At 34.3% G+C, this 14,338-nt stretch overlaps 1 protein-coding gene across 5 annotated transcripts in view; it reads left to right on the top strand.

The window, feature by feature from the left end:
* LOC145295825 (thrombospondin-1-like) overlaps nt 1–13,477 on the top strand; it is a 520,485-nt gene extending 507,008 nt beyond the window's left edge. For all 5 annotated transcript variants that reach the window (XM_080141527.1, XM_080141529.1, XM_080141528.1 and 2 more), the window contains one exon: nt 13,015–13,477. In XM_080141527.1, the coding sequence (XP_079997653.1) occupies nt 13,015–13,103 (89 nt within the window). In that variant the 3' untranslated portion in view covers nt 13,104–13,477. The remainder of the gene's footprint in view (nt 1–13,014) is intronic.
* Nucleotides 13,478–14,338: the final 861 nt, after the last annotated feature.

Raw genomic sequence — 14,338 nt, 5'->3', positions numbered from 1 at the left:
GAACACATCCAAGTTGTAGTCCGGTGGGAAGCAGGCAGACGGAACAGAGTTCCACAGGCATGCAGTTCTAAGAAAGAAGCTTTGTTCATGGAATCCGCGTTTTGATTTAGGCACAGATAAAGAGTGGGGGAAATTTTTGACAGTGGATTCAGCTAGACGGGTGTTTTTCGTGAAAGATTGGCGAGGGGGGACCAAAGATTGGAGTTCATACGAGCACTTGCCATGGAAATAACGATAAAACAAGGATAGGCTCGCAACGTCTCTTCTGTGGGAGAGAGGTTGCAGAGTAGAGAAAAGGGCATCCCCCACTAAGCCACAAAGTCTATTTTGTACTCTGTCAAGGCAGGATACGCTGTTTTTTGCAGCTCCTGCCCAGATATGGCAACAGTATTCCATCCTTGGACGTACTTAGCTTTTATATAGATTGAGAATTGCATCAGTAGTGAGATATCTTCTGGAGCAGTAGAAGGATCCCACCATCTTTCCAGCGACCTTGGCAACAGACTTGATGTACGTGTTCCATTTCAGATCAGGAGTAAAGGTCAAACCCAGAAGCTTGTCAAAACACGGGGCCTCACCTAGACGAGAGCCATCCATCACAATTGATGCCAGATGGGGATCAGAGCGTTGATGATGTAAGGATAGGAGTTTGGTTTTGGATGCATTAAAGGTAACCAGCCACATCTTCCCCCACTGAACCACGCGCTCGAGATCAGAGGAGAGAGAATCAGAGAAAACTTTGTCATTTACAGCCTTTGATGTGTTGCCGTAGATGGTCGTGTCATCAGCATAGATGTCAACGAATGATTTAAGTATGGGTTTAGGGAGGTCATTGATGTAGATCAGGAAGAGAGTTGGGCCTAGGTTTGACCCCTGAGGGACTCCAGCATTTATATTGCAGGCCTCCGATTTTTGTCCATCTACCACTACTCTTATGAGTCTATCGGAGAGAAATGATTTAATGATTGAGAAAACATTTCCAGTTATACCGTAGCTGGAAATCTTGTGAAGTAGACCCTTATGCCATACCTTGTCGAAGGCCTTTGATATGTCAAGAGCAATTGCCCTAGAAAGGAAGCCTTTGTCAAGAGATTCACTAATCCTGTGGGATATAACTGTCAGCACATCTACGGTAGATCTTGCAGAGCGGAAACCATATTGTGTGTCACTAAGAAGGTTATTCCTGCTGTGGTGGTTGACTATTTCTCTCTCTCTCTCTCTCTCTCTCTCTCTCTATATATATATATATATCTATATATATATATATATATATATATATATATATATATATATAATAAATGAATGGCAAAAGTCTTGCTTCCTTGACTGTAGTTACATGCTGAAATTTCAATATAATGCAGATATCTCGCTGCTAAACTTCCTACTTAGAATGCCCATGTAAACATGATTCCAAATAGTAGCCCTTTATATCTAACCTCTTGCCAAACTTTCACAAAAAACACTGAAACCACTATCAGTAATTTCCCCCACTCGTTATGCCTAAACCTAAACGTGGATTCCATGAACAAAGTTTCTTTTTTAGAATTGGACACTTTTGGAACTCCATTCAGTTTGTCTGCTTTCAAGCAGACTACAATATGGTTATTTTCAAGTCCAACATAAACAAATTTTTAATGAGCCGTCCCCTTAAGTAATCAAATTTATCAAATTTCCACACCTAACGATTACTAAGATATTGTCCCATTGACTACTCATTAAACTTTATCCTTGAGTGGCTTCCGGACCTTGAAAACATGCGACTCCTTTGTAATAAAGAAAGGTTCAATGATCGACCCCTGAGGCAAACCCTTATTTATATCGTATTGTTTTGACACTGCTCGACTTTCTACTTAAAGTGTCACTTGCAGACATGATCTCAAATAGTAGCTCTTTATATCCAAGTGGTGAATATGTCTTGTTTGGGTGAATATGAAAAAAACACAAAAACAGATTTCGGAGTTTCGGAGATTACACCAAATAAAACGTTGTGGAAATAACGACTAAAATGAGAACAGTAGTCCGAAAAATACAAATAATACAAATTCCTTATCTAATTATTTTTTTAAACAAACGTTTTTCTTTTGTTCAAGTGATAAATAATTAAAAAATAAATAAATCATGATATGAGATCAGCTAAAAAAGAAACTCCATTGGAAAGAAAACGATAATTCTAATCTGGTCATGTGTTTGTCTAAATGGTGCTCTAATTAGCCCACAAAACTCTAAATTGGTCTACTTCAAACAGTAATAAAAACACAGTTCAGAGAACAACAGTCTGAACGACATAATTTCTTCAATTTTTCATTATTTTGTCGGTTTTATTAGTTTTTGTTTTTTTTATCTTAATGATTCCATCATCTGAACCTGCTTTTCTATTTGCGTGTTGTCTGCCATTCAAAGCCTCGGTTATTCACTGACTCTGTATTTCATAAACATTTGATTTGATGTTTGTTGATTAGAGAGAATGCACCTGGATCATGACAGGCTGATTCAGACTTGTTCATATCAAAATAAATTAACGAAAATAAATCAATTCTTTTTTGTTTCTTAAAGGCTGACAGAAATAAACAGCACACCCCATCACGTGTCCATTGATGCTACCCTTTCAATTCTCAATGGATGGTTAACATTTTAAGCTTAACAATTAACAACATTAACATGAACTAATCAAACAACAGATTAGTGTTTTAATATCTTGTGATCGCTTATTAGTTCAGTTGAAAGTGTCAGAGTTGATTTAGATTTAGTTTCATTTATTTGATTATCTAAAAACGTCCTCGTATCACCTTCAGAGATTCTGTCGGTTGGCTTTTCACAGTTATATGTCAAATGGCATTTTCAGCTCTCACGACAGAACTTTCAAGAGAAGGAACTCTCAAATATTGGAGGAAGTTAAGTTTGATTAATAAAAAAGGGGAAGAGCACCTCATCTCTGCTAAACTGATTTTCTTTAACAAGAAAAGCACCTTCCAGAACAACCGTTTTTTTTAATCACACAAGAAACCGACTAAGTATTTCCCTGTTGTCTTTGAAATTGTAAAAATATATTTGATTGAATGCAATAATTGCCTTTGTTTGGTTTGTCACTGCTTTTATCCAAACAAAGATGATTGTTCTTAAACAAAAGTGCTTGTTGTTTTTACTGTACAAGTTAGAAATAACTTTTCAAATAATTTCTAACAATATATATATATATATAAAAGATGGAGGAAGTGAGGAAGCATGGATGTGAAAATCCTTTTACCCGAATACGATGTCCAACATGTTAAAAATATACATTTTGTTGTAAAAATCTAATGGATAAACATCTGAAGAAGTTGGTGGGGACAGGATATTTTCATAGAAACATAAATCGTAAAATTGCCAACTCATCAATGAAACAGCTGTAATGGAAAAAAATCCAGGAAATAAACGAAGGTTATAAAAATGAAAACGTGAGTCTTTGAATTTTCAACACAATTTTGCACTATATATATATATATATATATATATATATATATATATATATATATATATATATATATATATATATATATATTTGTGTGTGTGTGTGAGTGTGTGTGTGTGTTAGGTCTGGTCAGTATTTTCATCCCTTCTTTCCCCATACACCTGCATCTCTCTTCCAAATAAACTTACAAATAATTTCTTACACCCTTTTCACTTTTATTTATAACAATCAAAGCCTCTTGTCATTTGGACACAACGGGCTACTATTTATGACCATATCTATAGGAGACTATTGCTGTGTAGGCACATATCAAAAGATGAAGTGGATATATAACGATGATGCCATTCATACAGTTCTTATATTTCTTGGGGAATTCGTATTAACAAGTCTTATAACACCGATATTAGAATGGTAATGACATTTATATTGCATCATGACGACGACTGTAACAATCTCTGGAGGGAAGACATTTACATATCAAACAGGGGATTGTTCTTCTTAACATATACCAAGGAGAGGGTGATATGACGCACAGTTCTTAACACAGAAGAGGGAAATACATAATCTTACAGGGTTACACAATGTTCATTATAAGATGATAAACACAATTACCTTTTGTTCGTGATGAAGGATGTGACACAAGACAACAGTTACAACATAATGATGACTTCTTTATTCATATGATCGGCCGGTCGATGACGTCAGGAATTCAAACTTGGATCTACATGGTTAATCTTCTATCCTTCGCTTCTAAGGGACTCTCCTCTGGCTATGTCAACTCTTGGCTGATCAACTCTCTGACTGACTGACTGACTGACTGACTGACTGACTGACTGACTAAAATCCGAACCCATAGTATCCTATATGGAGAAATGTCCCTTGTCTATGACGTCAGAAGTGTGTTTTCAAACGTGACCAATGTCACGTGGCTTTACAGATGTTTGTCCAAACACACTTTCGACAAACAAAAACATCCTCAATTCTAATCTAACCTATTTTAAACAATATAATTAAATTTGCATTGTTCATTCTTTTACTGACATATTTAATATTCAGATTTCTAAAAGAATTAACAATAGACTTGATTCCTACCATTCCATTTCTATACTATGCCTACAGAGTTCGATTCTAGGTTAATCCTAATCTCATTTTCACTTATCTAATATTCTTCTTATTTACATGGGAAGGGGACAGTTCTTTTCCATGTAACAACTATGTGAGAATACGAGTGAGAATATGAATTCACATTACAGTTAAACTGCTGCATATTATTACAATCAGAATTACAAATTATTGAATTTGTTGTTGTTCCTTCTTATGAAACAGATTTTTAATTTTTAATTTTATTTTTAATTTTAAATTGCCAATCACATTACTAAATATTAAAGTAGCTCTAGGATATTTGCCATCGAGCTTATTATATATCTGAATTACAACGAGCACTGTTCTTTTCTTGTATGCTAATTAAATTAGTAATTTTTCACATTAAAATACACTCTGCTCTTTAGACTACTGTTCTAACCCCCTTTAAATTTGCTAGTATATATATATATATATATATATATATATATATATATATATATATATATATATATATATATAAATGCATAAATGTATAAATATAAGGCACATTGCCACTTTGGTGTAGGGGATACTATCAGGGGAAGCAACTACTGGGGCACTATGTAGGGATTTGGGCAGCAAGATGTCGGTTCACGTTACACTTGAACTTTTTCATGTCAGTACAGTTGGGGAAGCAGGGACCTGGAATGGAATTCCAGAGTCTAGCGGTTCTGGGGAAAAAACTACTGGATTAAAAGGCTCTCTTGCATCTAGGGATCTCTACTGTGAAGGGGTGGGATTTAGCTGCTTGTCGGGTTTGTTGGGGGTGTTTATGTCGTGGGGCACAAGGGTCTGCAGTTCGTCAGAACATTTACCATTAAAATACTTGTAGAACAGGCAGAGGGGTGCAACATTTCGTCAATGAGACAGAGACTTAAGCTTAGATGCCAGTTAGGGCCTATCAGATTGGCGACTCTCTTTTGAACCTTGTCTAGGAGCGAGAGACTAGCAGCAGATGCACCAACCCAAATATGACAGCAATACGATGGGCGAATGGTTGCCTTATAGAGGTACAGGATACTTTAAGGTGTCAGTAGTTTTCTAGCACGGTAGAGAAAACCTACCTTCTTCGCAGCGGCCCTGGCAATGTTTTCAATGTAATTGTTCCAACTCATGTTTCCTGTGAGCGTTAGGCCAAGCAGTTTGAAAGATGTGCTCTCAGATAGGGAGTCACTGGCCAGTGATATTGGTGGCAAAGAAGGTTTCTTGTAATTATTGAAGGAAACCAGTTTAGTCTTGGCAGCATTGGATGTGACCATCCATTTTTGTCCCCATTCTACTAAAGATCGGAGGTCATCCTCTAGTGTTTTTGGCATTTTTTAAAGTTATGTTTAGTTATATATATATATATTTAGTTTAGTTATATATATATATATATATATATATACATATGCATAAATGTATGATTATATATATATGTATAAATGTATGAAAAAATATATATATATGTATAAATGTATGAATATATGTACATATATAAATGCATACATGTATGAATATATATATCTATATATATATATATATATATATGTGTATAAATGCATGAATATATGTATATATATATGTGTGTGTGTGTATAAATGTATGAATATATGTATATATGTATGTATAAATGTATGAATCTCTATGTATTTAGACTTCAACCCATCAAACATGTATCGTTTTTATTAACAAACCTTATAATTGTTTCTTTTCTGTAACAAAATACGTAAAACTAAAATTGATGAGTTCCTATTCTTCGGATCAGTCAAGGTCGAAAAGATGAAAAAATTCACAATGATTATTTGAATAGTTTTGCATGAAAAAAAAAACAGGTGCTGTCAAGAATTGAACATTATAACATGCTTAAAGAAATAAACGGTAAAATAGACAACCTCTCGGAATTTGGAATAAAGACTTTGTCATTTATTTGTTATATGCTCTGTAGTTGCATCGAGCTTCATAAATTAAATGATTGGTATGAATAAAAGATGAAATATAATTGAATAAGCATATTTTTTTCACAAACATATATATGTATGTATGTGTATCTTTTACATATAATAAGAGTAATTCACTCCCTCCTATTGCATACTTTGCTAGTATATATATATATATATATATATATATATATATATATATATATATATATATATAAGGCGAATGAACCCCTTTTCAAGGTCAACAGCCAACTAGCACCGTGTATGTATATGTGTGTTGGGGTGGAGAGGGCTCCCATAAGCCGTGGTAAAGGCAACCTTTCTAGAAGAAGCAAATCTCTGATTTAAAAAACATAAAGCGGGAGACCAGTACCCGCATTAAGCTGGTCTGCAGTTTAACTTGTTGTTGGCTATCTTGCTCTTGCTTGTTGCTGGAGCTCAACATTTTGAACTGAGAGAGAGACTTAGCTGTCGTACAAAGCTAAGACTCTGTAACATAATCTGTGTATAGATACTCCCTCAGGCATTTGTCTATTAAAATGGTTCTGTGGTGATGAAAGTCATTTTTTTTTCTTTTTTTTTTACACAGTGATCACCACTTATCAAGGCCCGGAAGCCACTCAGGGATAAGGGTTATTGCAAGTACATTACGTTAGTGTTGAGATTTGATGAAGTGTTTACTTAAGGGGGCGATTCATTAGGAATTTGTTAACGTGGGACTTGAAGACATCCAAGTTGTAGTCCGGTGGGAAGCAGGCATTTTTGGGCTCATAGACTTTAAGTGTCTGAGGGAGTGGCACTCGACTGACAAGACGTTGCAATCAGCATATATATATATATATATATATATATATATATATATATAATTGGTGATGAAAATAATTATTGAATAAATGACTATATTTTTTAATTCACAAAAATTTAAACAAGCAATTTAAGCTATATTGTAATTTACTTCATTTTTGTTTTCAGAATCAATGTTTTCTTATTTGTTAATTGCTCTATAAAATATTGAACATTTTATTATCTTGATAAGTTTTACTTTCCAGATAATACTTATCTTTTTCTTTATATATATATATATATATATATATATATATATATATATATATATATATATATATATATTAGTCTTGAGACGATTAATCAAAATCGGAATCGGGAATCGGAAAAATCGGAACATTTCAGGGTATTGGAATCAGAGTGAGTATCGAAAATATTTGTGCCTATTGTCCGATGCCAAAACGATTCCTTTAATTGTCTTTTTGACTTGATTTTGTTTAAAGCAAAATCTTCCATTGCTGATAATAACGATAAAATAGTAAATATTTATTGATTTTAAACAGCAAAAGTAAAATCAAGAGAGCATACCCAACATATTTTTACGTTTCGGAAAATATCTTCACATTTTACATGTGTTACGGTAGCTGGGGAAAAATAACAAATCTGCAGTTAAATATTTAGGGATTTGTAAAGAATCGGAATCCGAATCGGTAATTCTGCCGGAATCGGGAATTTAGTATGGAATCGGTAATTGTATCGGAATCGGGAAAAATATTGAAATCGGCATATCACTAATAATATATATATATATATATATATATATATATATACGAGAAAACATATATATATATACATATATATATATATATATATACGATCAAACAGTTAATAAAACATGTTAAAAACACTTTGAAATGAGTTAAAAACATATTTAATCTGAAAAGGAAACACTAGATAAGTGGATACTCCTTAATCCGCGGAGTTTCGAAGAAATACTTTCCTTCTCATCAGAGGGTAGGAGTTAACAAAATGCGGGATCGGATTTTGCATGCAAAAGTATTTGATGAAACAACAAGTAAATCAAAGATCTTACTTGATTACAAAAAAAGGAAGTAGAAGGAATATGGCGAAGAAAAAGGTGATTACACATGAATGGATAGTCTGGTCCACATGCTTTTGAGGTGTCTAGGTTTTTTATAATAGCATGTACCTGAGAAGGGGTGATTTTCAAATCGTCTAGTGTGGCGTCTGTTCGCAGACGAAAATCAGGGAGTGAGTGGTGTACTGAGTTCAGTGTGGAGTTTGAGACAAACTGACTGGCAAGCAGATTAGCCTTGTCAGTTGCAGTGCAAGCAACCTCATGATTGTTTGATAGTGGGGGAATAGTTGACTTTCCATTATTTACTACACTGTTGTAGATTTTCCAAAAATCACGGGTTCCTAATTTCTGTGCTTCGATGCGTTTTCTGGTGGTTTCAGAGTAATCTGTCTTAGCTGTCTCTATCACTCTCTTACAATTATTTCTAGCTTCTATAAACTTCTGTTTATTTGAGCTGGACTTATGTCGGTTGAATTTGCGGAGCGCATGCTGCCTTTGACAAATGGCAGCTGCACAAGCAGAAGTAAACCATTGGGGAAAGTGGGGCTTGCTATAGAATTTCCGTGCGGGAACATGTGCTTCAATTGCAGTTTTGAACCATTCAGTGGTCTCATTTACACACTGTTCCGCTGGAAGAGTAAAGATATTTTGCCATGGGGCATCTCTGATGAGCTCCCTGATGGCTTCCCAATCAGCCTTTTTGTAATACCTCGTTGTTTTGAGTAGTGGGTCTTCAGTTTTAGGGCGAGAATTTAGGCTGATTTCTACCATTATCACAGTGTGATCAGCATTCCCGAGTGGGCTGTGGGCATTTGTTGTACAGTCATTGGGAACCGTTGTCAGAAAGATATCTAGAAGTGAGGCATGTTGATCTTGCTGGTCTGGGAAACGTGTCGGAAATGTAACCAACTGAGATAGGGAATGGGATATAGAGAAGCTATGTGTTGCACTACCACCTACGTCTGTGTGATTAGAGAATCCTAGCCAGTTACTGCGGTGGACATTGAAGTCACCAAATACATGTATTTGTGCGCTAGTATCGAGGGAGAGTGCTATATCTATGCTGTCTGAGACTTTGTTTATTAGGGTACAGTCTTGGTTTGAGGGAGAGCGGTAGAGAAAATATAAGTAGCTAATATTGTGTTGCATATTTAGTCTGAAGCACATAAAGGCCTGGTCCTCTGATTCTAGTTTTATTTCTCTAGTCAGGGGGAGGGTGTTACGAATATAGACTCCAAGCCCATGCATATGTCTGTCCGAGTCCTTACGATAGAGTGAGAGATAACCAGGCATGTTAAAGTGGTTAGAGGGAATGGAGGAGTGAAGGTTAGTTTCACTTAATGCTAAGATATCCGGGGTGTTTACAAGGAGAAATGACTCAACATCATCTAAGTTAGTTCTAAGCCCGCGGATATTAGTAAATGCAAGCCTCAAGGGAGGAGGCAGGTTGGTTTTCTTTGAGTTTGGTCCTGGTTTAAACGTAACTTTTGCTTGAGCTGTCATTTCATTTTATTTTATTTAAAAGTTTCAGTTAGGGTGAGTGAGTGAGTGAGGGGGTGCTGGACAAGTAGTTGTGCAGAATACCAGACATGCAATACAAGTAGACCATCAGCTGTCCTCACCCACAGGATTGTGGCCTCAGGAAAGCCCACCAGGGATGAGTGCAGGGTCCCTTTCCATGCGCGACATGGCACTACAAACATCCCAATATTTTACAACTGTTGATGGAGCAGCCGCTCTAAGCACTACCAAAGAGTTAGGGCACCTGTACTATCAGTCGAAAACAGCAGCCAGGAACTGTCAATCTGGTACCCTCAATCCATTAGGCAAAGTCAGCCCAGTCCAACTGCACCGACATATATGGCATTGAAGCACCTCCACTGTGTCCAGTTTAGGGGGATGGGATGTGGCGGGAGCGGGGAAAAGCGGCGTTCATTGCCCTAGTCAGAAAACAAGGTCAACCACTGGGTGATTCAGACGAGTCCCTGTGATAGTACCTCTACACCTGGCCAATAGGCAAAGAAGGAGTATGAAAGCCGGGCGATAGACAGAGCCTATCTCCTCCTTAAGCAGTTTAGGTTTGCCAACCGGTGATTTGTTTGAGTCACCAGCTCTAGGAAGGTTGGCGTCCAGGACTGAAGAGGCCTCCCTCCCCTAGGTTTAGTTTCAGAGTTTTCCTTCTCCTAGATGGATGACCTGGGAAGACTTACAGGTCCATCAGCTCCGAGGGGGTTCGCCCCACGCCTGGGTCCTAATCCAGGTATTTCTGCGACCCCGCATGGGTAGTTAATATTTATTGGTTATTTAGGTTTATATCTCCTGAACAAATCGGGTATTTAGGTTAACTTCTACAGAAAACTTTCACTCCTCAAACGTGGTTAAAAAAGGACATTACTATGCTTTCCATTTTCATTTTTACTGGGAGAGGGTATAGGTAAAAATCCATGCAGTGAAAGCAACTAAATTTGCTACAGTATTGGATTGAGAGAGATGAGTTAATGTATGGTTAGATATAGTTTTGTAAGTTTAGGAATGGATGGTTAGATATGGTTTAGTAGGTTTAGGAATGTATGGTTAGGCATGGTTTAGTAAGTTTAGGAATGTATGGTTAGATATAGTTTAGTAAGTTTAGGAATGTATGGTTAGATATGGTTTAGTAAGTTTAGGATTAGGATAAAGTGTTAAAGCATGATTTACTTGCTATTAGAAATTATGATTTGGTGCTCAAACTGAATATTTAATATGACTGAAAGATAAGATATGCTCAGTATAGATACAAGAGAGCATTTGATATGGAGTACAGTTATACCTGATAGATATAGGTTATTGCATATTCTGTAAGCATAGTTAAATATAGATGGATGGATAAGTAGTATTATATACGAATTCATGGAATTTTAGACAATTTGGGTAAGTTGCCTTTAGACTACAACGAAGGAGGATGACTTCGCCTTTCTCTTAATATCCGGAAGTTTGTATTTCAATGAGTACCGGTTTAGTTTGTGTAATAATTATTGCAATACTATCTCTTAACAAAGAGATATTAATGGTTGCTGTTCATTATAGATTACTTTAAGTCTATGCATAGAACTGTGTTCACAAAATAAAACTTACTCTAGGATAGCGATACAAAATAGCTCTAAAACTAACAATAACATTATAAAACAAACAAATAAATAAATTAAATAAACATGAATATACATAAACGATCACACACATATATGTATATATATATATATATATATGTATATATGTATATATATATGTGCATTATTGTGTACACATAGGTATATTTATATATATAAAAAAAAAAGGAGAACGGCCACCTAAAACCACTAACCTAGTTCTAAAACAGATCCTTTGTTTGATAAAATGCATGCCCATTGGCTGATAGGAAGGGGCGCGGTGGAGACTAGAAAGCTGATTGGCCAACTAGTAATCCTCAACATATATAAAAACAAGAAGCAACGACAGAATTCGCGCATAAGCCTGACGAATCCTATAGTTGGATGAAACGCAGAATATTCAGTGTAGCTTAATCGCCATATATATTTTATAAATTACTATATATATATATATATATATATATATATATATATATATATATATATATATATATATATATATATATATAGTAATCTAGGATTGTTCAGATTTATGCACCGCGGGATATTCAGTGTAGCTTAATCGCCATATATATTTTATAAATTACTAACTAGTTCTACCGACGTATTGAGCACTATTGAAGTAAATACTTAAAGTTTATGCATAAATTTATACTTTTGTATATTAATTTTATGTGAGTAAATGATGTAGTTATAAATAAATATATATATATATATATGCATACATACATATATATATGTATATATATACATATATATATGTGTATATATATATATAACTACTTTATTTACTCACATAAAATTAATATACGAAAGTATAGATTTATGCGTAAACTTTTCAGTATTTACTTCAAAAATGGCCAATACGTAGGTAGACCTAGTTAGTAAGTTATAAAATATATATGGCGATTAAGCTACACTGAATATTCGGCGTTTCATCCACTCTAGGCCTAGAGTGGATGAGACGCGGAATATTCAGTGTAGCTTAATCGCCATATATATTTTATAACTATATATATATATATATATATATATATATATATATATATATATATAAATATAAGTTATAAAATATATATGGCGATTAAGCTACACTGAATATTCGACGTTTCATCCACTCTAGGCCTAGAGTGGATGAGACGCGGAATATTCAGTGTAGCTTAATCGCCATATATATTTTATAACTTATATATATATATATATATATATTAATTATTCAAGAACTATCATATTTTCCTTTGTCTGTGAATTTGTTGATAAGAATTTCGCTATTTTTATTTATTGCAGCTTTATTTTTGTATTAGATATAGAATTATGCCTATGCGTCCATAATAAACTTGTTATTTGGAAATAAAATGATATTGTTACGTATCGCTAATATTGTATACCATGTTTGTATGTATATATGTATATATATATATATATATATATATATATATGTATATATATATATTTATATATGTATATAATTTGTTTAATATTTCCATTAAAATTTCGTATCGATTTCTGTTTTTGTAGGTGGTAGCGTGGATTGGAGGTCGAATCTTCAGAAGGGTCTGTTCTTGATAGCATCCCTTATGTTGACAGCCTTGCATAGGATCAGTTGAGTCGTCCAGCCTTCTTCCCTGGCAGTTGAGTCCGCATGGGGTCGCCTCAAACACCCTACAGACAACAACATTAAACAAACACAGCTTCAATCTTCAAAACAACCCCAACCAACGCTAGAATTCAGAAAAGAACTGGAAGGGAAGAAAAGACTCGGCATTTTGTACTGTGCACCTTATTGCAAATGTGCTCTATTATTAAGGTTGTAGAAAATAAATATCTCTTAAATAAGCACATTAACTATGGAAGCAGAAAATGGATATTTTTTTTTTTTTTTTGCAAATCAGAGAAACTATTTTTTCTTGTGTTTCGATAAGGAAACAGACGAATTTCAATTGGTTGTCGTCCTTATTTAAAAAATAAAAAATGAACACTTTCTCTGTTGATAACTAAAAAAACATTTAGAAATGTAAATGCTATAAAATAAGGCTTCTTTTCTCTCTCTGTCGCTGTCTCCGTCTCTCTCTCTCTCTTTATCTCTCTCTCTTTCTACATATATATATACATATATATATATATATATATATATATATATATATATATATATATATATATACATATATATATACATGTATCTTCTCCTCCTCCTCCTCCTATTTTATCTATCGCTGTATTTTCTGAATTTATTGACAAAAAATAAGTGTGTATTTTTATATCCTTTTTTTTACAACATTGAAAACGGAACTTTTTAAAAAATACTGAGATTGTGAAAAGGTTCAAAAAACATAGCCGCAATATCAAACATGGTAAGAAGAAAGAAAAACTATCGTCGAACTCCCCACTCGAACTCCCACCACTATCAGCAAAATCGAAATCAAAAAATATACATCTAAGTATGAAAACAAATGTGGGAAGAAATGGACTTCTTTTCTTAACAACTTAAATAAAGATTGCATTTTTTTTAATGGAGATTTTTTTAAAAACTAAAAAAATATCACCTTAACAAGATGAAGTATCGTTGTTACTATCTAGAATATTTACATATTCACAATAAAGATGAGGATAAAAGTAATAAAAAATAATTTAAATGAAATTATTTAAATTATTTTTAGACAATTATCTCATCAATTCCAATATTTATAACTATACCACGTTTCGGCTGATATGCTTTCTGGCCTTCTTCGGGTGATTGTTTCTTCTGTATTTTAATATGACTATTGTTGGTTATTTGCTTATGGTGATGTTTGTGATAAGAATCCTTACAATGACATCATCAATCAACAGCAGTTATATTCAA

This window comes from Euprymna scolopes, chromosome 16 (assembly GCF_053919585.1).
Source record: "Euprymna scolopes isolate OS-2025 chromosome 16, ASM5391958v1, whole genome shotgun sequence".
Classification (NCBI taxonomy): domain Eukaryota; kingdom Metazoa; phylum Mollusca; class Cephalopoda; order Sepiida; family Sepiolidae; genus Euprymna; species Euprymna scolopes.
This window is presented reverse-complemented; position numbering and strand designations above follow the sequence as displayed.